This window comes from Dermochelys coriacea, chromosome 1 (genome assembly GCF_009764565.3).
Source record: "Dermochelys coriacea isolate rDerCor1 chromosome 1, rDerCor1.pri.v4, whole genome shotgun sequence".
In the NCBI taxonomy this organism is placed as follows: domain Eukaryota; kingdom Metazoa; phylum Chordata; order Testudines; family Dermochelyidae; genus Dermochelys; species Dermochelys coriacea.
The window spans coordinates 274,625,314-274,650,393 of NC_050068.2; the positions used below are offsets into that span (position 1 = coordinate 274,625,314).

The 25,080-nt window shown below is 39.1% G+C and overlaps 1 protein-coding gene across 5 annotated transcripts in view; it reads left to right on the plus strand.

Annotated features, from left to right (window-relative positions):
• Window positions 1–24,376, plus strand: part of C1H12orf50 (chromosome 1 C12orf50 homolog) — a 28,673-nt gene extending 4,297 nt beyond the window's left edge. For 2 of the 5 annotated variants that reach the window (XM_043492533.1, XM_043492535.1), the window contains exons 2-12: window positions 859–1,022; window positions 3,299–3,418; window positions 4,446–4,569; window positions 10,497–10,655; window positions 13,912–13,989; window positions 14,078–14,191; window positions 16,831–16,941; window positions 19,150–19,257; window positions 20,650–20,757; window positions 21,046–21,249; window positions 22,208–23,627. In XM_043492533.1, the coding sequence (XP_043348468.1) occupies window positions 3,407–3,418; window positions 4,446–4,569; window positions 10,497–10,655; window positions 13,912–13,989; window positions 14,078–14,191; window positions 16,831–16,941; window positions 19,150–19,257; window positions 20,650–20,757; window positions 21,046–21,249; window positions 22,208–22,365 (1,176 nt within the window). In that variant the 5' untranslated portion in view covers window positions 859–1,022; window positions 3,299–3,406 and the 3' untranslated portion in view covers window positions 22,366–23,627. The other 3 variants (XM_043492539.1, XM_043492548.1, XM_043492544.1) reach the window with 3 other exon arrangements.
• Window positions 24,377–25,080: the final 704 nt, after the last annotated feature.

The window sequence follows — 25,080 nt, forward strand, 5'->3', positions numbered from 1 at the left end:
TTAATAACTCCTGCTTCCACAAGAGGTGGTAGCTATGGTGGTGGGAGAAGCTCCCCAGCTGACATAGCACTGTCCACACTAGTGCTTAGGTTGGTATAATTTATGTCATTCAGGGATATGGATTATTCACACCCCTGAGCAATGTAAATTACACTGAAGTAATTTGTAGTGTAGACACAGCCTCAGTGTTGCAGCAAAATGCAAAGTGGAACAGATTTTTTAGCAAAAGTAGTTAGCACAGATTGTAAGGGACCAGTCAAGGTAAAGTGGTCTGTTAGCATCCCTGTAGTCATTGGACAAACAACAATCTGTAACCCACTAACTCCCTCTTTTTGTTCTTTTTGCAGAGGTGTTAATGGGCTACTCTGCCTTCAATGGTCCCTTACAATAACTACTTATGCTAAATAATCTGTTCCACCTTGCATTTTGCTGTGACCTGAGAGTTCCTTCCCCAGACCTGAAGAAGAGTTCTGTGTGGCTCAAAAGCTTGTCTTTCTTAGGGTGACCAGATGTCCCAATTTTATAGGGTCAGTCCCAATTTTTGGGTCGTTTTCTTATATAGGCTCCTATTACCTCCCACCCCCTGTCAGGATTTTTCATGCTTGCTGTCTGGTCACCCTAGTCTCTCTCACCAACGGAAGTTGGTCCCATAAAAGTTATTACCTCACCCACCTTGTCTCTCTAATATCCTGGGATCGATACGGCTACAAACTATACATGTTCCTGCATCAAACAGTTAAGTGAATGTTCTGTATTCTCTAACTCATGTGAATTATGTTTCAATCTATTTTGAATCAGAGAAACACTAGATAACGGACTACTGGGAACAACTTCATTTTTTTCTATTTTACTCAACAGCAATGAAAATAAGTGAGCAGCCCCAGTCTAAACGGTCATGTGATGTCATTTGTGATGATGTCATAAGAACTAAAGTAACAATGAGAGAAATTCTGGAAGTTTGAATTTGTGCACTGACTAGCAACCACTTTCAATGTTTCATCACTTCGGCAAATCTGGAGAAGGTACCGTCTGATTTGTAATTAGTTTAAATATAATTTTGAGATATACTATAATTGGAGGTCTCTTTTTAAAAGGAAATAGAGCTTAGATCCTGAAAACCACTGTCTTCAGAAAAAGGAGTTTTGTTTCCATACACATTGGTAGTTCTTACCTGTACGTTTATACCCTTCTTGTATAAAGACAGTGGAGTAGAAGTACAAGAGGTGACAATGGCAGAAGTTGGGAATGACTGCTATTTCTATTTTTATTCCGCCTGCATAAAGGTAAATATTGTAGAATTTACAGTGGTTTGCATCTTTGATTTTCCTGCTGTAAGGAGGAGTTTATAGTTTGAACTTATGTCTCTTCTTTATATACGGATGTATATGTCACTCTCTGTGTGTCTCCATACATGTATATTTGACACACACATAGGTCCTGATTTGGAGAGGTGATGAGGACCTGCAGTTTCCATTCACTTCAGATTGATTTGTGGCTGGTCATTAGTTCTGAAAATCAAGCTCACACTCTAAAGGAGTTTAATTAATGAAAAATGTGCACTGTGCAAGGTGGACTTTTGCAAACACTACATAAAGATCACTCAACACACTTCTCCTGTTTTGTTTAAACAACGTTTTTAAAACTGTGCTAAACAACATTTATAAATTTGTTAGACAACAGGAACTTTGCCTGGTATTGATAGTTTGACTGCCTGACTTTCCTTCATACTGTTTTTTTGAAATCACATCATTCTGGATGTTATCACCCTTTGAAGAAGTGCTTGTGAGAATGGGCCCAGTAGGCAAAGTCAATGGGGTGATGCAGAAGTCTATGTTAGTACATCCAATTGCAGGATCAGGACCTTAGTGATTAGGTATTAATTTCAGTACAAATCCCTAGCATATGTTACCAGTCTGGCCAGCTGCAGTGATTTTATTTAATAAAGTAGTGCATTTTACAGACAGTAGTCCTTGATGTTATTATAATTAATGTCTTTTATGATGCTCTGGAAAGAGGAGTAAATGGTATTAAAATTCACAGAGATTACTAAATTAGGAGGTGTTGCAAACTCCAAAAATGGTAGAGAAATAACAGAAGGAAAATAAATTTAACCTGGACAAATGCTAGCTAACACAAGAGAGCATTTAAGTAGTATGCATCACACCACTCCATGCTTCCTGGTGAACTTCAAGACTGATGAAACTACATCTATAAAACTGCATGTAGTGGTGGGCACTGCAGAACCAGAAAAATATTGACCAGTTGGATGGAATCAAAGGAAGAGAACAAAATGATTAAGTAGCTGGAATGTTTGATTTATGAGAAAAGATTAAGCGTCAATCTCTCAATCTGCTAAATTTACTTTGTGCTGCATAATACCAGCTGCCCCGCTGTAACAGCTGCCCCACATAACACCCTGCTGTAAGGGAGAGGAAAGAGTTGTGTCAGTTGGTGACTGGGGCTGGCATTGGGGATGTGGTTGAGCTGCGCTTCTCTAAGCCTGATCTCTTGCTTTCTTAAACCCCATTATAGGCTTTACACCAGCTGCAGATGTTAGAAAATGCCCCCTAACATCCGCTGGGGCTGAGCAGCAGCCAGCTTCCTGTGACTGCCCCTGCCCACTACCTCTGAGCGTAGCTCTTATGTAGTGGAGAATAGGGTACTGAAAGAACAAAATCTATATAGTTTGCTTAGTGATTACTATGGGAGAGTTATGTTAAAATTTGCTAGTATCTGAGAGCAGTATAAACAACAAGGAGGGTGAGTAATTGCTTAGGCTGATCCAGTGGGATATAAATAGGAGTAAAGGGATAGAGCTGGGCAAGAGAAATTTAGTTCAATTATCAGGAAAATAGTAATACCCAGTAGACTGACTCTCCTGAGTTCGTAAGTACTAGGAGCCCCTTATCTTCAGGTATTTAAACTAGACTGGACAAAGCAATTATGGCATAATTCATGTGACATTAACAGGACTTGATTTCCCCCCATTTACACTGGCATAAATCAGTAGCAGTTCCATTGAGGCAAATGGCCTCTTCTGCCCTCAGCCACACAGGTGTAACTCCCATTGGTTTGGGATTTTCACCTGTGCAGCAGAATTGGGCATAATGGAGCTAAACTAGCATCAGCAAATCAGGTCCTACATTTTTTCCATTGCTTGCAGGTATGTTGTCACAACAATAATACTGTACTATACGGACTAGTGTATTGTCCACTTCCTCATTAATAAAGAAGATGTAAGCCAACTACTGACACATCTAACATCATACAACTTTGACTTGCCTTTTTTCTGTGTTAGGGTTCCAAGTGCCGATTCCGTCACTGTGAAAAAGCCCTTGGCAGTGAGATTGTGTGCTCATTATGGAGAGAGGGAAGATGTTCACATCAGCTTTGCCAATTTAGACATATGGAAATACAGGTAGATATGTTTCTTTAAGTACACTCATTCTTAAAGCAAAACTGACCCTCACTTCTGTTAAACTTCACATCTGACACCCAAGTTCACATTCAAATATGAAGACCTTTTGGCACCCAGATACAAGCTTCCCCCCTTCCACCCCAATCCATGGCTAGCATGCACTGCAAGCTTGAAAACTTGTATTGATTCAAAGTCAGTCACTGGGTGTTAATTCCTTTTCTGATTTTCCTTTAATAATAATAATAATAATAATTAATAATATCCTTTTTATAATAAAAGAATAAAAATGTAATACTTTGCACTTATACAGCAGATTTCATCCAAGGATCTCAAAGCACATTACAAACATGAGTGTATTTAGTTTCACAACATGCCTGTGAGGTAGATATTATTATCCCTATTATACAGAAAAGGAAACCAAGCACCTGTCTAGATGAACAGTTAGTGTGCAGTAAGTGCGGAAATAATGCTACCCCACATTAGTGTGATGCCTGCTTCCACAAACTAAAAGTTCTCTAGTTCACTTTATTCTGTTCCCATTTCAAAGCAGAGGAGATCAAAGCACATTATGGAACTTTTAATGTGTGGCAGCAGGGTCCACATGTAAAGTTAGTGTGCGGCACACTAATGTGAGGTAGATTTACATCCCAGCTTATTGCGCATTAACTGTTCAAATAGACAAGCCCTGAGACACAAAAATTAAGTGAATTGGGGGTATTAGAAAATTAATGTTTTTTTCTAAGCATCTCAGAAAGTCTGTAGCAGAGCCAGGAATAGAATCCATTACCTTGATTCTGATCTGACACCATTATAACTCCATTGATCTCAGTGAAGAAATTCCTAATTTACACTGTTGTAAAAGATCAGAATCAGGCCCCATGTATCCTAGTCCTATGCCTTCACAACAATACCATATTTCTTCTTTTTTCACTGATATATTGTACTAATCAGTGTTCTGTCCATTATTTTTTATTGTTTGTTATAATCATCATATCTGAAAACTGTCCATTTTTTATTTTTCCTATAGCAAAAATGCAACAGAATCTCATGTTTCTGGGAAACACAGCCTTTAGGCTGTGTGAGGATCAGTTGTGTCTTCCATCATAGCAAACCTCGTAATATAAATGGACTTTTTTTGCCACCTAGTAGCAGTGAGTAAAAATATTTTCTCAATAATTTGAACATTGAAATAGATAAAAATGTACTGGCCACTTCTAGTGTTGATATAATACCTTTGTAGGTAAAGAAAGACAGCGTTGCAGATTGGGTGGAATATGATCTCAAGTCAACGTTAGTAAAGGACTTATGGTTATCTTTGACTAGGGTTCCCATAGGAATTTCTTTGGCCATTGTGTTAGGAATTTCTGTAGATAACAGTTACATCAAAGGTGATGTACTGAGTAGCAATTCAAATTTTAATCCATTTGTCTCACAAGTGAAAAATTATACACTGTAATATTTTACATGCTGTGTGTATCCTTGATGTGCTGAATGACAGTCATGTGAGGCAGTGATTTGTGTATAAGCAGTCAAATCTAGTTTGAAGAGTTTGTGTTTTAGGAAATCCCTGTAATTTTTACTACCTCTGTAAAGCTTTGGGCCTTCCTGACACCCACTCATCCACTTCCAACTACATAATGGCCTCTACACTCACAGTGAGGTCTCTTCAGGGTTTCACTCAAACACAGGAGCTGAGTGTTAAAGCAGTACAGTACTTTCTTCACAGCATATAGTATTCATTTGAGGTCATTTATGCAGTCACAATTTTGGAAGAATGTATATTGTACATTACTGCATGGTTCACTGGTTAACCATACATGACTAGTGGATTGCAACTGTGTGGGCAGCAGTTACATCTTCTCTCGCTATCCTTTTCAGTTTCCCCCCATTCCCTCTGATACATACAAATCAAGTATGCCTTCTAAAACAACATCTGAAATAATCCATTCCATCTGTGGGAATTATCTACTGATCTTAATATAGAAAGATTATATATAATATAATCAATTTTTTTCTCCTTCTCTCCTGTCAACTGCTGGACGTTCTGCTCACATTCTTGATACAAATGATCTAATTTATACATCTGAAGAGGGTAAGGGATGTAAAAAATTCTCACTTATAAGTTCAAAGCAAGTAACCAGCCAAATGTCAGTGAAAAAAATAAGAACTCTTCCCCCTGCGCCTGTTTTACAGACTCTCTTGGCATTTGGGAGACCACTGTGTTTTCAAAGTGGGGTTCTGGCTGAGTGGAAAACTTTTTATTTTAAGATTCCATTCAGTAATGGAGCAAGTGATTAGATGTTGATTAAATAGTTAGCTTTGCCAAATGGGAATATTTTTGAAACAACTCATAGTTACATTGAACCAGAGAGTTAGAATCTATGTAAACCTTTTCCTGGTGTAAAACACAGTATTTACAGTGGCCACAACATGGTGTATGCTACTCCAGAAATTAAAATACAATGAACAAATGAAATAGGAGAGAACTGATTTCTGCCATTGCAAATACAGGCTAGCTAAGTAAAGATAAATTTTAGATTCCATCAATTGCCTTCAATTATTAAACAGTCTGAGGTGGGGAAGAGAATTAGCGCATAGAAACTATGGTGATGAAAATAGAAAATCTCAAAGTGAAGGACAGATTAGATTTAGCAAATAGGAATAGCAATAAAATGTTCACCAAAACCAACACCTACAAATGTTTACTATTTCGTATTTTGGTTTACTCAGAATGTTTACTATATTTTATTATTTTTACTATTCATAAAATAATGAAAAAGTTTAGAAACCCAGGCAATATTTTAAAAGAAAAAGGTTCTTTGCTGGGTGTGATGTCACCAGCAGTGTATGATGGGTCATCACACCAAGTCAGGGTCCACAATACACGCAAATTTTAAATTAGATATGTGTGAAATGGCCCTCATTTGGAGACAATTAAAAAAAAATTTCTAATGCAGCATCATGTGTGCAAGTCACTTTCAAGTGTTCCCCCCCCCATAATTGACTTCAGTTAAGCCTTTCAGGCTGGGCACGTGGGGATGGGGGTAGGGAGAGAATATGTGAAGCAAATACTTCTTAATTATGATTTCTCTTTTACTCTCTGATTTCCAGAAATCCAGACTATTTCTGGAAAAATGGCTAGTTCTTTTTCAACCCTTCCTAAAGCAAAACTCCTATCGACTTTAATGAAGTTTTGCCTGAGTTAGGTGTTCAGGATTGGGATCACCATGTGTACACATCCAGACTCTGGAGCCAAAGCTACTGCATAAACATACTTAAAACATACAAGATTGTATTTTGTGGAGTAGATTGTATCCTGTAAAGGTAGACCTCAGTGTCCCTCTTATGGATCTGTAAACCAAGAAAAGTGACTGTAGCTTTAAGGCAAAATATTAAAGGCAAACTCAACTTCATAGAATGGGATGGTGTTAGTGAATATGTCACAGACCCTACTGATTGAGGTCAACATTTGGATCAATATGGACGCTAAAGATATCGGGCTCATGCTGAAGTCAGTGAAATAATAACTTCAGTGGGAGTGTTATGTAGTCCTTAAACAACACATGTGTGATGAATCTTCAGTTCATTTGACTTATGTATGACTCTAGACTTTTATAAAGTACTTTAATATGTATATTAAACACATGAATATATACTAATTTGCAAAAAAAAATTGAATTACAACTTAAACAATACTTTCTCAATAATTTAGATCACTGCTGATCATTATAGTGGTGTCACATTAACATGGACTATCATGTGGCATATTTCCAAGTATAGTTATTGGACAGGCATTGGCAAAAGGCTTCAGTTTTGTTCCAGAATAATCGGAACAAAGAAAATGTAGCCTAATGAGGGAGTTCTTTTCTATCCGTGAGAAAAATCTAACCAAAGCTGGGAATGCAGACTTTGCCAAAGCTATTTCATGGGAGTGTGTCCAAAACATACTGTACATGATGACACGTGTCCAAGCCAACCACATTTTGGTGCACTGAGCAACCCATGAAAGACTTAACAGAGGAAGCTCTGTTTTTAGAATTACAATTGAAAAAGTATTCCAAATTATGAATGAAAGTGTGGCTTGGAAGAGCTATTAGCAAGTATAATTTCTAAACTCACAGGTGATCCACAGCTGTATGTACATGGGGGCATTAAATAGGGAGCTTTATTCAGTGGTGGAGTAGGGCTTACTCTTACCAACAGTAGTTCCGCATGTCTGTGTGAGAGCAGGTCATTACATATTACAAACAAGTCCAGGGCTTGGCATCCACACTGCATATTGACCCTAGGTTTAGAATTTTTTGACCTGGGCTGCAAATCTGGGGCTTCAGTCTCCACACTGCAATACTCAGTCCTGAGTCAAACCACTATTTCTCAGGCATCCTAGCGCCCTCCCCAGCTGTAGCCACTCCAGCCTCTGGTTAGTGTTGCAGTGTGGGAAAACTTGACTGTCCACCCCACACGTCACAAGAAGTTGTCGCAGTCTGCCAAGTTAGCAATAGATCCTGCCAAGCCTGTTTCAGCAAACAGGCAAAGCACCCATGAGACACTGGTGGATGTTCTGTTGGTGATTTCTGACCTACTAAAGGTGTCTGATGGAAGAAGAGGATGATACAGACATGGAAGACTCAAACGGGCTGATGCTGCTTGCACCTCTTGCTCTAGCTGATGATTCCCCCCATGTAAATTAGAGCTTCTGGAGCAGGGGCCCAAGCACAGACTGGTGGGATCACATCATTATGCAGACCTGGGATGACCAGTAGTGGGTCCAGAACTTTTGCATGAAGAAAGCTACATTTCTGGAACTTTGTGAGCAGGTCACACCTATGCTCCAGAGTAAAGAGACTCATGAGGGCAGCCATACTGGTCCAGAAGTGGGCTGCTATAATCGTCTGGAACCTGATTACTCCAGACTGCTACAAGTCTGTTGCTAACCAGTTCAGCATTGAAAAGTCAACCATGCGTAAAATGGTCACAGAGGTTTCAGACGCAATCAGGCATATGATTTACCCAAAGGTGGTGAGCGTAAACAAATATCCCTTAAGCAATTGCTGGTTTTGAGAGAATGGGGTTTCCAAGCATGCCAGAGACATTGATGGGACTCATATGGCCACAGCTTGACCTCCTCAAGAAGTACATGAGTGCATAAACTGCAAAGGGTACTACTCCATTGTTATGCAGGCCCTCGTGGACCACAGAGGCTGATTTATGGACACCAGTGTGGGCTGCACTGGAAAGTTCATGATGCCAGGGTTTTCCACTGATCAGGAGTCTATGTTCATGGACAAGCTGGGACACTATTCCCACCAAATAACATTGTCATAAATGGAGTTACTATCCCCACTGTTATTTTAGCGTACCCAGTGTACTCCCTTTTTCTTTCGCTTATGAAACCATATCCCGATAAGAGTCCCTAGTGAAAGAAGGTTTAGTTATACTCTGAGTATGTGTGGAATGGTGGTTGAATGTTCATTTAGTAGACTGAAATCCCGCTGGTGCTATTTACAGACATGTTAGGATTCCAGTGTCATCAGTGCTGTCTGTATTATTATGGCTTGCTGTGTTCTACATAATCTTTGTCCAATCCCCCATTAGCAGATACATGGTGCTGCCTGGAGCTTGCAATAAATTTTGCATTGGGTAATAAAGAGGAAATCCATCCCATAAACTGGAAATCACTTCCATCCCTATATTAATAACAACAAACATGAATCCAGAAACTTACCAGACTCGGGCTACTTCTGCCTCTTGTGTTTCTGAAGCCGGTTCTGTGGTGGACAGCTCTTCCAGAGAGGCATCAAAAAGTTCTTTAGAGTAGGGACCCAGAATGGGCTACAGCTGCTCTAGGGGACTGGTCTGGATACAAGAGTCACTTGGGCAGCCTCAGCCAGCACTTGCTGGCTCCCTTTTGGTCCTGTACTGTATTCAGGGGTGAGAAGGTTGCCCTCCTTACTGACCATAAAGCATTGGTGGCTCAGTGCTCGGCGCAGTATCAGCACCTGGTCAAACTCCTTGTAAAAGTGGAAGGATGACAGTGAGTTCCCAGAGATCCAGTTCTCATCCCTAGCTTTCCAGGAGTTGGTCTTGAACTGCTTAATCTGCTCCCTGCACTTGTTACTGGTCCAGTGAATCCCCAGCACTGCCAGCTTCTTCACAATTATCTGGTATGCATGCTCATTCCTGGAATTCTTGAGAAAGTTGAACTGTTTGCTCACCTTGCACCAGAGATTAAGCAAAATGTGGCGGTGCTCCCATGACCAGCTAGCAGCATGCTTGGCAAAAGACTTCTTGATGGCGGTGACCGTTACAAATGCAGAAGATGGGTCACTCTGCTAGCAGCTCAGTGGTCAGAATAAAATGGAAGGGTTAAATGCTGAGCAGTTGCATTTGAACCAGGAGAGATGTTTCTGTTTCCTGGGAGTCAATTGGCCAGTCTTGGGACAGGAAAGACAAAGGACACTGTCCCATGGGGTTGTGAGATGGGATTGGTGGACTCTCAGGACTCGAATCTGGGGGTCCCAGCCCTGAGCTGAGTCTACAGTGCAAAACAATGGAGTTTGGGCCCACGCCTCTGTTAGATTCAGGCTTGAACCCTCAATTCCTGTGGGATCCTGGGGTTTGGGCTCAAGTTAGACAGAATTGTGTGTAGGTGAAGGGGAATTTGGGCCTGAACCAGAGCCCAGGCAGCGTAGACATGCCCCTAAAAAGGGGCAGGAGTAGGCAAGATTATTTATACCTCCCCATACACACACCATCCAGAAGAGATGGCCAGCGACTGGAAGGACTGCATGCTATTTACTACTCAAGGCTGGTGCAATGATGTGTTATCATTGCATGCTGAAAATCTCTGGGAGGCACTGTGTGCCCCTGAGTCACCATGTCTCCCCATGTTCCTTCTGCCTTGGAGACACATTTCTGTCAACTTCCTTCTCAGTACAGCGCCTAAAAGACACAATTTGGCAATTTGTGACTTTGTCAAATACAATTATTATTTCAAATGTATAACAAACTGATCAGAACCTGATTTTGGTGTTCTAGTGCCTTATTAACAGACTGAACTTCATGTACTTTCCTATAGATGCCACACTCCAAAAGGAAGTTCAAGAAGGAACTCTGCATCCTGCCCACACTCAAGAACCCCTAAAAGGTCAAGAAAGCATTTTAAGACCCATTCATCCTCCACTGATCATAAACATCAGCCTGGAGGAGGAAGAGGAAGAAGAAGAAGAGGAGAACTGTAAATATGACTTTTTTCTGAAATCTGAAACTAAAGTGGATTTTCTCAAATAATTTGCAAAATGGTTGCCAACAGATTTTTGGCTGTTTTCAACAATCATGCCATTTTTGAGGAAAGAGGTCAAATATTTGGGAATATTTTATACTTATCTTTATTTTATTGTATAAAACACATAGTAAATGTAGACTCTCATTAATAAACTTTCAAAAGATCTAATATCTATTTTTTCTTACTGATATAATTCAAATACTCTTTTTTCCTTAATTAGAAATGAATCCAAGTGCCACAATTCACATGGCATTGAAATACAACAATTCAGATACAGATCCAAACTTTCTCAGAGTTCAGGGATGTTCAGAATTATTTGGCTCCATCTGTAATTTAAATGATAATTTTACTCATTGAAAAGGTTCTCCCGAGGCTCTTAGATTTATCACTTTATAGGTTTGATCAGGATGCTAATTTCATTTTGTGCTTTAGCTTTAACAAGAAACACGTTAGCTGTTGCTAGGTGGCATTTCGTTGAGAATTGAAAGCATCTGCCGCAAATTCAGAGATGAAGTAATTTTAATGCCAAACGAGACTTAGAGTTCTATCCAGCCTAAAATCATTTCCATGCTTGCTGTTCTACAGAGGTTGTACAAACCTCATGGACTACACCTGCCCATGAAATTACCCCTATTCTTAGGGCTTACATTTGTTCTGTAATAAATAACTGGTGGCTATACATAGTATTACCAACCTCAAGAGATCAAAAACATGAGTCAGACCCTCAAAATCATGCGATTAGCCCAAAAATCATGATTTTTTTTAAATTAAATTGGTTTTTAGTCTGTCTTTTGACTATTTAACTCCCTCTATTTCTCTGCCCATGTGCATGTGAGATAATTTCCGGTTGGAAAGTCAGCCTTTAGTGAACACAGAAATGTGTGCCTCTCCCTGGGCTGCTGAGCTGGAGATTTCACTTATCTTCTCCTTATCCCACCCCTCCACTCACATTGGTGGTAGAGTTTTACACCCATTTGGCATGCGTGTGAATGCCTCCACAAGGTGCAAGGGAGAGGAAGGACTGTGTTAATATGAAGGGATACCTTTAAGAGCATGCCAGCAGGGTCTATATGGGGCAGTCAGAGCACATCAAGTTAGTTTTACAAATAACATCCCTCTGGCCTGTTTTGCCATGCTGTGTATATAAGGCCCCTATGGTCTGTATACTGCTTGTACTCGAGAAAGGTGGTATCATAGGCCCTGTATTGATAGTTTTGCATGAGAAGCAGGAAAAGAATATCTAGTAATTAAGAACTGGAGAGAAATATGAAGCTCATAATTCTTTATCATTCTAGTAAATACAATCCATGCTATCGCTCAAAATATCTAACCCAAAAGTCTAGTTTGTGACTGCGCCCTTGGGCAGTCCAGTTCTAAAGATGTGTGCAGCTTCCTCTTGAACTAATTCATTTGACTTGCTTCTATTTTTGCCTTTGCCATCTTTTTGTGCCAAATTGATTTTAAAGGCCTATAACAGGGACATTTAAGGAGAGAAAATGGGGTGTATGGGCTATATTTTCCCCATTTAAAGTTGAACTGGATTAATTCTTTGAGTGGTAATGGCAATATTTGCTTGAAGAGATAGGAACTGCCCATCTGGACAGGGATTTTACTCTACATTCGTTTTTGTAAAAGAAATTCTGTGTAAATTGCATACCCTTTCTCACTTTACTCCCTGACCTGCTGCTTTTGAATTAGTCGCTGTCTCAGGGCTTGGCTACACTTGCAAGTTACAGCGCAATAAAGGAGCCCCGTGTGCACTAGCTCACTACCTGTCCTCACTGGCAAGGCACATAGAGCGCTCTGACTCTGTGGCTACAGTGCTGCTGGTACTCCACCTCGGCGAGTGGAATAACGTTTGCTGCACCCCAGTTGGAGAGCCGCAGCGCCAGTGTGAACGAGGTGTTGCTTTACTGGACTCTAATCAGCCTCCGGAAGCATCCTATAATCCCCTTAAGTCAAGTGGCCACTCTTGTCATTGTTTGGAATCAGCTGTAGGAATGCAGAAATGCCCTTTGAAAGCTCCGTTTCTGACAGGCCACTGCTTATCTCCTCCGAGACAAAGCAACCACAGCAACCATGTGGAATGCTGTGTGTGAGAGAGGCAGTGGAGGGAAGGGGGTCTGCTGCTATCTGAACTTACAAGACAGCATGCTGACATGCTCTCAGCCCCCCAAAACCCACTCTCTCTCCCCCCACATACACACAACACACTCCCTGTCACACTCCACCCCATTCCCCACCTCTCTATTTGAAAAGCACGTTGCAGCCACTTGCATGCTGGGATAGCTGCCCATAATGCACCACTCCCAATGCCGCTGCTAGTGCCACAAATGTGGCCACGCCAATGCACTTGAAGCTGTCTGTGTGGACAGACTGCAGCACTTTCCCTACTGCGCTCTATGAAGGCTGGTTTAACTCAAAGCACTCTACATCTGCAAGTGTAGCCATGCCTTTAGTGTGTACTTACCTTTTTGAAGAGGCTGCTTGCATATAGTTGCATACAACTATTCAACCTAGAGCCAGGGTCATAGCCACAGGGCTTGTCTACGTAAGAAAGTTGCACCACTTTATTTTAAATCAGTTTTATTTCTCACCCCTACATAGACAGTCTTATTTTGGTTGAGCTACTGAACTAAGTCACTCTTAAACTGAAATAAGAGTGTCCAAACATGGGTTTGCACTGAATTGACTAAATCGGTTAAAAAACAAATTGTTAATTATATCTGTGCAGCTTCCTTATGTAGACAAAGTGTTAGCCAAGTGTCTTATGAATGTGCAAAATATGCTCAGTGCATCCTCAGATAGCTTATCAGAGAATAAATAGGTCATTCAGCTCAAGTATTTATTTGCCCCTTCAGGATCACTTCCTTTTATGTGTGATTGTATGGTTGTTTTGAGAGGACTGAAGAAAGGCTTTAGAATTACTTTTAATTTAATCATCATCTAAAATAAACATCAATAATGGTCAACCTTTTGACTTTCATTGTAACTAAGACAATATTGGTCATGAAAATATCTGTCAGTAAGCAATAGTTTTTCTGCCCAGAAAGCAGAGGGCTTGGATAAACTAGCAACAGGAAAGGGGGGCAGGGGGAAGTTCCTTCATTTTATAATGAAATTGTTTATATTTATGAATAGTGCATTAACAAATCTTGAAGTGTCTGTACTCAGGTATAGTTCTCTCTTTTAAAAATATTTCCTATAGATGCCTCTTATTTATTGACAAAAACTCCGGCAGACATTGAGGAAGAAAAAGCAATAAAGGAGATGTGTTATAAATCTGGTAAATATCTAATTATTGATCATTTAAAAATATTAATATAATCAGTGAGTAAGGACATTTTTTTCTTTCTTTTGGGGGGCATGAGTAGGAGAATATTACAGAATTCAGACTCCTCAGGAGAACCAGTCAGCAAAAATCATGTCTTCAACACTGAATAATGAGCTATTGAAACCCATGGAAACTGGCAGAGATTTACAAGAAGGTAAGTACTTGAGTGGTAATGCTTTTCACTTTAAGAATAATGTTTGTATATATGTAATTACATAGAAAGAAACTATCAGGTAGTTTAGATCCAAATATTAGGTTTTGCAAATTTAGAAAAAAAGAATTATACAAAATAAAATCAATAGAAATATTTTTGTGACTTTTTTAATTAAATGGAAACAGCATAGACATGGTGATGAGGATGTGACACCTGCATTGACTACAGCATGATGGAATAAGGCCAGGTCAATTGAGTAAAGCCAAGGTTAACATCTGGTACTTTCCTGCATTTCATGGCATGCATCTCTGCTACAATTTGTTTTCTAGTATCTTTTGAAATAAGGTTACAATCTCTTTTTTTATTGGACCTGCTACAACACATCTGAGCTCCAAGGGACATGAATTAATGAACATGTATCCCACTCAAGATTTTAGAGTTTTTCTTTTTTCCCGTTAGCCAGGTGGTATGCCTGCAAAAATCAATGTCAGCTTTTATTATTATAATAGGTGATAGTATTGCTGCTTCTTAACAGAATAATTTATGCTCTGAACATTCCTGGACGTTAGTGTAATTAGTGTGTTGGTCATTAAAGTGTTTGAGAAAGAAGTGAGATGTTAGTATATAAGTGAGAGTAGCACATTTATCATTGCCATAAAGTTGTTTACAACATAATAGAAAACTTCATGGATAACCATCTGGATCTACAATTACATATAAAGAAAATTGAAGCAGGAAGATAGTGAACAATAATGAAGAACTGCAAAGTGAAAGAGAGTATATTATTTTGCAAAAAGAAAAGGCGTACTTGTGGCACCTTAGAGACTAACAAATTTATTTGAGCATAAGCTTTCGTGAGCTCACGAAAGCTTATGCTCAAATAAATTTGTTAGTCTCTAAGGTGCCACAAAATGCATCCGATGAAGTGAGCTGTAGCTCACGAAAGCTTATGCTCAAATAAATTTGTTAGTCTCTAAGGTGCCACAAGTACTCCTTTTCCTTCTGCGGATACAGACTAGCATGGCTGCTACTCTGAAACCTATATTATTTTGGTTCAGATAGAGATAATCTGAGATAATATTGGTTGGTAAAAGTATGATATTTTTGGACCTCTGGTTTTTACCAATTTAGCCTTTTTAATAGGAGTGAAGAGAGAGAAAAATAGTTTCTCTGCACAATATCCTCTGAATTCTGTCTTGGGAGTAGAGATATTTCCATTAAAGTACTTTTGAGGTGGTATTTCTAATGAGAATTCAAGGGCTTAGATATCACAGTGATAGGCCCTTAGAAATACCATAGATTATATTCATAAACATTATTCATGTGAACTGAGTAGCTATAATATTAACCTCTTTGCAGCCCTCCTATAGCCTGTGTGTTGTGGCACTTCACAGGAATTGTGTAATGTATATTTCATGTGCATTAGTTACATTACACAGCACCCAGATGATTAATAAAAGTGGAAAGGAGAACATTTAAGGAGAGGTTAGCAGAAATGTATTCTAAACCAATGATTAAGTCATGGAGAGTGATGTGGGAGGAGAGTGACATTATCTTCAAAAAGGAAGGTTTATAATGGCACAAAGCAGTCACTTATGAATATCACGTCTCACTGTACTTCTTGGGATGCAGTCAGGTTCTGTTCATTTTTATGATATTCATTAGCAAAAGCAGCACTAACTTGGACCCTTAATCTAACCTCACTGTGTATGTCTACACTGCATCTGGGAGTGAGCCTCCCAGCCTGAGTCCACAGACTTGTGTTAGTGGGGGCTTATGCTAGCATTCTAAAAATAGCTGTGTAGACAGCGCTTCAGAGCCCAAGCTTCAGCATTAGTTACAATGTCTACACAGCTATTTTTAAAGCTCTAACATGAGCCCATCTACCACGTGTCTGTGGACCAGGAGTGGGATTGCTCACAGAGGCAGTGTAGAAATGTCCACTGAGGCCCCAGAGGCCCTAAGCAGATCTTTCCTGTTAAGACCAGGTATGATCTGTGCCAGACAAAAGTCAGGGAATTTATTAAAACATACTGCCCACGTTCCCCATCATAGAATCCCACCTCCCTGGGTCTGGCTGTGGAGTGTCTGTGGAATATGAACTCTGTGGATTTGCCAGGAGACTGGAGCAGTTGCATTCTATGAGGATGCTTCCTTTCATAGGTCTGAATTTTGACCAGATCTGCAGATGAATAAAAATGTGCTCATGATCTGTCATTGTTTACAGAAAGAAATAATACAAGTAGAATTAAATTAATTATGCTGAAGTGAAGTGGCTAACCATTGGCAGTACAATTAAATATGTTTGATATATGTGCAATAAACATGGTTTGCTCACCAAAACAATTCAAAAGTTTTAATACATTGTATTTTTTGAATACCTCTGTCAGAGATAGGGGTTTATCCTCAACTTTATACTGTGAGATTTAATTCTATTAAGCCTTTAAGCATTCATGCAAGTTTTACTCATAATTCAGAAATGCTCGCAGATGTGTCTATCCATAAAATCAGTGTGCAAAAATGTCCATGTTGCAAAGTGCTATCCGTAACTTCCTTTACTCTCCCAAGCTCATTTATGTACCACAAATGCACTGACTCCACATAACTAAGCCAAAAAAATCCCTCTGCTTCATTTCTAGGTGATGGTGTTACAGTTCCAACAAAGTTTAATATTATAGAAAGACAAGGAGAGGTAACAGCATCATTAGATGGTAACACCAGGACTGATCCTGGTGCCTTTGAAAATGGAGGTAATTACTTAAAAATATCGAGGAGTCCTTGTGGCACCTTAGAGACTAACAAATTTATTTGGGCGTGAGCTTTCGTGGTCTAGAACCCACTGGGAGGGTTGAGTCATTACAAAACCTAAACCCAATTTCCCCCATACTAATTTCCCCCTACTGTTACTCAGACCTTCTTGTCAACTGTTTGGAATGGGCCACTCTCATTACCACTACAAAAGTTATTTTTCCTCCCTTGGTATCCTGCTGTTAATTGAATTATCTTGTTAGACTGACCTCACACTTGGTAAGAAGAAAAGGAGTACTTGTGGCACCTTAGAGACTAACAAATTTATTTGAGCATAAACTTTCGTGAGCTACAACTCACTTCATCGGATGCATTTGGTGGAAAATACAGTGGGGAGATTTATATACACACACAGAGAACATGAAACAATGGGTTTTATCATACACACTGTAAGGAGAGTGATCACTTAAGATGAGCCATCACCAGCAGCGGGGGGGGGAGGGGAGGAGGAAAACCTTTCAAGGTGACAAGCAAGGTAGGCTATTTCCAGCAGTTAACAAGAACATCTGAGGAACAGTGGGGGGTGGGGTGGTGGGGAGAAATAACATGGGGAAATAGTTACAGTGTGTATGATAAAACCCATTGTTTCATGTTCTCTGTGTGCGTATATAAATCTCCCCTCTGTATTTTCCACCAAATGCATCCGATGAAGTGAGCTGTAGCTCACGAAAGCTTATGCTCAAATAAATTTGTTAGTCTCTAAGGTGCCACAAGTACTCCTTTTCTTTTTGCAAATACAGACTAACATGGCTGCTACTCTGACACTTGGTAAGGCAACTCCCATCTTTTCATGTATTCATACGTGCTCCTGTATTTTCCACTCCATGCATCTGATGAAGTGGGTTCTAGCACATGAAAGCTTATGCCCAAATAAATTTATTAGTCTCTAAGGTGCCTCAAGGACTCCTCGTGGTTTTTGCTGATACAGACTAACACGGCTACCACTATGAAACTTTAAAATATGTGTTCTCATTATCTAATATCCTTTGGTAGATAAAATAATTTCCAAATATACCTTTCATGGAATTTATTTCTGTATTTTCTGTAAAGTCTTTTTCTTTCTGTTAATACTGTTAATAATAATAAAAAAATATTACTGTTGTATTTGGATTCCACCCATCTCAGTAACATAGTGAAAAAATATTTTCAGTTTGGTGACTCCACTCAATTGGATTTTAATTTAATTTTGAAAAAAAAATTGTTTCTTAGAGCTACCCTGGCTGCAAAGAAGCTCACACAGCATCAACATAAACAAGCATGACAGTCAGATATAATAGGGGTATACTAAACTTTCAGAAATTGCTATGTTTGAGAGAATATCTTCAGTAAAGCTGAACAGACTTGTTTTTGGCAGTCACATGGGAAAGTATTAAGGCCCCAATCCTGCAAGCTGTTCCATGTGGGCAAATCCTTGTGCCCATTTTCATAGGAGTCTGCTTAGAGATCTCAGTACAGGATCAGGATTTCAGTCATTAAGGATGAACTTGGACACCACACGCATTTATATTTACCTATCATTGGTTATCTCCTTTTCTTTTGAAACCCCATCCTCTCCAGTTTAATAATTTCCCATGTGGTACTGTGTCAAATGCTTTACTGAAATCCAGATATATTAATTTTACTGCATTTTTTTGCAAAAAAAATCATTGATCATACCAGAAACATATCAGATGTAAGTAATAGCAGAAATAATAGGGTTTTTGGTAGCATTTTATAAATTGTATCACTTTCCTGAGCCCTGTATGTATTATAAGCAATGTATGTTTTTGTTTTTATGTTTAATATCTTATTGCCTGTTGTCCTGGTGCTTTGTATTTGGTTAATCAAGAGTTAATTCAGAGAGAGAATTAATTATGGAAATGTACATTCATACTGAGAGGTATAAATTAAAAGAATATTAAATATATTTTTCATCTATCTGACTTTTATATACACATTTTTACATAACTGCTTTCTATTTGTTTTTCATGTTTATGTTCTTACTATTCTATATGAATCTAACCAAAAACTAATACAAATTAAATGATAAAAAAGAATAAAGTGAAAAGGTTGGATTCTGCATTTTAAACACAGTACAATCAAGTTTATCTTAAAATGAAACATACCATGTCTCTATTTATAATTTGGTGATGCATCATAATTTTTTGCAGGAGGTGATTGTTATATACTACAAAGGAGCATATTTGTTGGAGGGAAGCAAAGTGAAACATTAACTGGAGAAAAAGAATTAATTACATCCAGACGTTCAGATGTGAAAGGTATGAATCATTATTTTTGCGTTTTGTAATTTTGGAAAACATTTTTGCTTCCTTTGTAATTACACTGGACACTTGAGGCAGGACCTAAATGACATCTGTTATATTCCACACACTTTGAGTGAATTGGTGAAGTCCCATCAACAATGTGGTTTCTTTCATCATACTAAATGATGAAAGCACTTTTATTGGGTTAGGGCAATCTTGCTCCCAATGACTTCAATATAAACAGTATCAGCTTGCTAATTAGCTTTATCTTCCTAAAGCCCAAAGATCTAATCCTGGGAGGAGGAGATCACTCTCAATTACAGTGAAAGTCGATGAGAATTGAGGGCGCATAGCATCTCAAAGAATCAGGACCCTAATGAATACCAATGTAAGGCCCTGATTCATCTAAGCACTTGAGCACATGATTAAATCTACCTAAGAACTACTCTCGTATTTCAGATTAGGCACATGGTAAAGTACCTTGCTAAATTGGGACCATAATTTGCACTATATTTTGGCCTGAACTGATAGGAGCAAAAGGTAGTGCTTATGCTGATCAGCTGGATGTGAAAGCAGACAAAGCCCTGGATTTCTGTAGTGGAGCAGGGGACATAAGGTCATAGAGTTTGATAGTTGCCATGGAATGCAGGATGTGAGATTCTGCCCTTCCCTTACTCAATCTCCTTACTCTTGGTGTAAACACAGAGGGAAGACTTTTCTTTCATATGTTAAGTATCATAATTATCAGTGTCTCATCTAGACCAGCTGACTGACAAGGCCAAGGACATATGAGGGTCAGTTATATGTTGCACAATAGCTCATTCCATAGTTGCTATGCTGTGTTTTGGGTCAACATGCATAAAATTCTGCTGTGGGTGTAACACACACACTTTTGTAAAGGACCTCCTGTTCAAACAAGCTTACATAAAATCCATGGGTTAGAGTCAGGGAACATATGTGTGTATTACAGCAAATATCTGCCCTCCTTAAAATATATGTTGTATTGTCTCAGATTTTTTGGCTGGCATATATGGACACCTTTTGAGCCAGAATTTGGGCCAGAAATATCTGTTATGTACTCTAATAACACCTAGTTTCCTAAAATAAGCTTGAGGTTTGATGCCCAAATTTTGAGAACTTTTTTTTCTAATAGAATCAACATAACTTTTTAGCACCATTATGATTTTACTCTTAAGGATGATATTTATTGATATTCTTACTATAATTACTGTTTTCAGAATCAGTTTTTTAGCACATAAAAGAAAGGTCTGTATCCAACAGAGAGTGTATGTAAAATGTGAGGAAGTTATTCTTGTTTTAATTCAGCACTCTACTACTTTAATGAGGCAATTTTATTAAATAATGTGTTTTTTCAAAAAATAAATTTGTTTTATTTTTCTCCCTTAGCAGTGAGCCACACTGAGCCAGTAAAGAAGCGTCACTTTAAAGGAGTGAAGAAAAAGAAATGGATTTCTGAAGAACCAAAAAACTCATTCAGCATGTTTGCAGGCAAAGGTATTTTGAGAAATCATTTGGTTAATTTGTTTTAAGTTAATAACTCCCTGTCCGTAGAAGCACACCCTCCTCGCTAGGCATCAGAGCCCAAGCTCCAGCCCAAGCTGGAACTTCAAAGCACTGTCTCCACAGCTGTTTTTAGAATGCTAGTGGAACCCCCTTGGGGTTGGGAGACTCGCTCCAAAACATGGTGTAGACATACTCTGTGTGCCCTTCTCTCTGACATAGTATGTCAAACATTGAATAGCATCTATCAAATTTAGCATAATATTGTTTTCCCCCTTGCAGCAATGCATGCTTCAAATCCAAAAGGTAAAACAAATTGCCAACAAAATGATCAAAGCAAGGATGCTGAAAATACTTCTTATGTTCCATCTCAAAGAGCCATTGGGAGAAGTATTTCCTTGAATTCTCCAGAACCTGGAAGATCAACAAACATGACCTACAGTAATGTCAGTGTTACCAAAGAATCCAAGCCGAATCCATCTACAGGTGAGCTCCTGATTACACAGGATTCCTTGCCTAGAAGAAGATCGTCCATATAATTGGTCAAGTACCTCAGTTACGCCAGTGCAACTCCACCAAATTAGTATAACCAGCTAGACAAATTGAGACTGGAAATACAGCATTAATTTTTAACAGTGAAAGTAAATAACCACTGGAACAACTTACAAAGCATCATGGTGGCTTCTCCATCACCTAGAAACAGTGAGAGTAGTTAACCATTGGAACAGTTTATCCAGGGTCATGGTGGATTCTTCATCATGGACAATTTTAAGATTGGATGTTTTTCTAAACGATCTGTTCTAGGAATTGTTTTGAGGAAGTTCTATAGCCTGTGTTATACAGGAGGTTAGACTAGATGATCACAATGGTCCCTTCTGCTTCCCTTGGAGTCTATGAAAAACCAAGAGCAGAATTTGACCCAATATAATTGTAATAAGCAGGTCTCATTGCAATATTTACAGGTAAAAATGAAAATTTTCATGCACTTCTGTGGAAGTTGCCAATTAAAGTCAGACAACATTCTCTTGAGGAGTAGTTCTCCCATCTTTAGAGTGTGCAGCACAAATCCACCTCCATGTCCAGCCCAGCTGGCGGACACCAAAAGTTCCCTAGTGCATATTAATGTAGTACTGTTTGAAATGGTATTAATATAATGTGCTATTGGGAATTTTTAGTGCATGCCAACAGGGGCCATCCAAGCCAGTTACTGCACAACATGCTGGTGCACTTTAGAGTTTACATGCCATCTGGTGTGAACCAAGGCACTGTGTAGACAAGCCCTCTGTCTCTGTTTAAAGTTTAAATTATTTTATATTTTGGAGATGGCTTTTGTTGTGTCAGTTGATATTGTAGCTAATATTTTTGTAACATGAGTAGCAGAATGAGAAGCAGTTTACTGTAATTGTAAGTGAAAATGTAAATCAAGAAATATATTTCTTTACAGACAAATGGACTTCAGCATCCTATAATTCACCAGCGTGGAGAAAAAGAAGCCCCCATACAAAAGCATACTCTAAATCTGAAAAAATCCATTCAGGTACCTATTTGAGAGCATTACTTTCAGTGCAATGTAATATAGTAAAGATGACATATCTGTTTTAATTCTCTCTCCAGCTAGAATCTGGAAGAAGCTTTTACCCAGGCACCTACCTTAAGATGACTGTTTTCTGAGGGGTGCTGAAAAATCCAAGAGAGTTGTCTGCCCTTTTATTTTGAGACCACGTCCTTTTACCCAATATCTCATGGTTTCCCACTTTTGGCAAGATACATGACTTCCTCTAAAGTCAGGAGCCACTATGCTGTTATTACTGTATGGAGTAGCTGTTGGCTTGAGTGCTGGACCAAGTACTATGGTTATGTAATCCACATTACTACAGTGTGGGTCTTTATCCCCCTTCAGTGGTTTCTCCAAAGAACACCTTAATGAGAAAGCAACAGCTGCAAGCTAGGGGACTAAGTCCTGTAGCTCAAGCGGTAGAGCTGATGCATTGAATGCAGGATGTCTCAGTCCCTTCTGACAATCCATGGCAGGTTGTCATCACAATTGGCACCCTTCCTCACCCTCCCTTTGCTTTCTAAGACTTCTGTTCACCAAAATATTTAAGCACGTGCCTAACTGCTTAAGCACATAAGTAGTGTGGCTATTTAGGCTTAAAATTAGGCATATGCTCAAATACCTTGCTGAACTGAAACCTAAGTCCATACATCTTCACTACAGTGTCTATATCGGACCCGGAGCCCATCCCAATCCATAAGTGGCAATACAGCGCTGGAGCTTGTGGAATCTCTGTGATCCTCCCATTGTCTCCAGCCATGGAAATTGCTAGGTGATGCAGGGCAGGTTCTTCTTCCTCTGTGGCATACAGTCTTATATGGTCCCCAAGATTGCTAGTTTCAGAAGATATCTTTTAAGTAGTCTGCGAACACTCACAGACATGGTGAACTGAATTGCTCTTAAATGCTGGAAATGATGTCCCTGAGTGAATCAATGTTTCCAGTGAAGGATCAGGCTTCAGTGGTGGTCTGATTGTAATTCCTAAATAATCTCTGCCCTTCAGGTTTTCCCATTTACAAAGCTGCCCACATTTTCCCAAATGTTATTGCATAAATTCTATGTGTGATATGCATTTTTAATGCGCTCACACACACACACATTCAGACAGTGCTTAAAGATCTATTTGCAAAGATGTTGGAGAAAAAAAATCTGTGAGGCATTTTGAAAATGCGTCAGTTATATTGAGTGAATATTTTCTCTTTATTGTAATAAACTGTTATAAGTGCTAAATGCTCCAACACTTAATAAGTCTTTAAAAGGACATGGAGATTTATAACAATAAATTATACAAAAATATGCTGTGTATTTTGGCTACAGATCCAAGAAGAAATGGAAGCAAGTGAAAAAGAGAAAGAAAGAGACTTTGAGAAAATAAAGAAGTGAAGTACAATCCATCATACAATTTACAATAAAAAATGATAAAAATGCAAATTCAAGAAATGAGATTATCACCTGCTTCAGACTGGAGATTCAAAGATGATAAAATGCAATTTCTAAAAATAAGATGCAGGAAGTGTACACTGTATGGTTTCAAAACTGATAAAAATGCAAAAAAAAAACCCCTACATACTTCTTGTGTATTTATGAGATCTGCAGTCTATTCAGTATAGTGTTGAAGTTTAACCCTAGTTTGAAAGTTGGACTATTCAAGTCATTTTTAACTGTGATCCTGGCTGTAAAGTACAGATTGATTCTAAACCAGATCTTTGATCTCTACAGAGAAAAGATCCTTGAATGCAGCCTCCTTCTATTTTGTTTGCCCAAATGCTGTAGGACATACTTAATAATGAGAATGGATGTGGCTAGCTGGATTTAGTGAAGCAGAGCAGCAGTTCAGAGACAGTCTTGATCTGTAAGATAGACAGTCTTGATAAACAGGCAAAGACAGTCTTGATCTGTATTATAGGGTCTGTGAACAACTTCAAACTAGGGGACTTAGGGTGGGATCCACAAAGGTTCTTAGGCACCTAAACCCATGGTTTAGGCCTCTAAATTTTGGGTTTAGGTCCCTAATTCCCAGTTTTGGCTCCACTGTGATCCACATATCTCTGAAAAACAATGAGGAGTCCTTGTGGCCACGAGGACTCCTCATTGTTTTTGCTGATACAGATTAACACGGCTACCACTCTGAAACATATCTCTGAAATGCTCTTACTCTCTTATTTATATCAGTGAGTTTTGGATCAGGCCCTTAATGCCTTTTGCATTCCAAAATCTATTTTATTTTTACTATGGCCTGATACGCACCTAAAAGTTAGTTCAATTTAGCTACATTATTCAGGGTTGTGAAAAACTTTCATTCCCAGTGCAACATAGTTAAGCTATCCTAACTCCTATTTAGACGCAGCTGGCTCGATGGACAGATTCTTCCAATGATCTAGCTACTGCCTCTTGGAAAGGAGATTTGACTACAGCGATGGAAAAACTCCTCCTGTCTCTGTAGTAAGTGTCCGCATTACAGCACTAGAGCAACGGTGCTGCTGTAGTACTTGTAGTGTAGACATAGCCTAACTGAGAACTAGGGTTTTTAAAATGTTATCAACTATAAAACTCTATCTGTAATTACTTGGGGCTAGTCTACTCTAGAATTGCTACGGCGGCGCAGCTGTACCGATGTAGCTGCGCCACTGTATCGCTGCTAGTGCAGACATCCTATACTGATGGGAGAGAGCTCTCCCATTGGCATAATTACTCCACCTCCCCAAGCGGCAGTAGTTATGTTGGCAGGAGAACTTCTCCCACCGACGTAGCACTGTCCACAC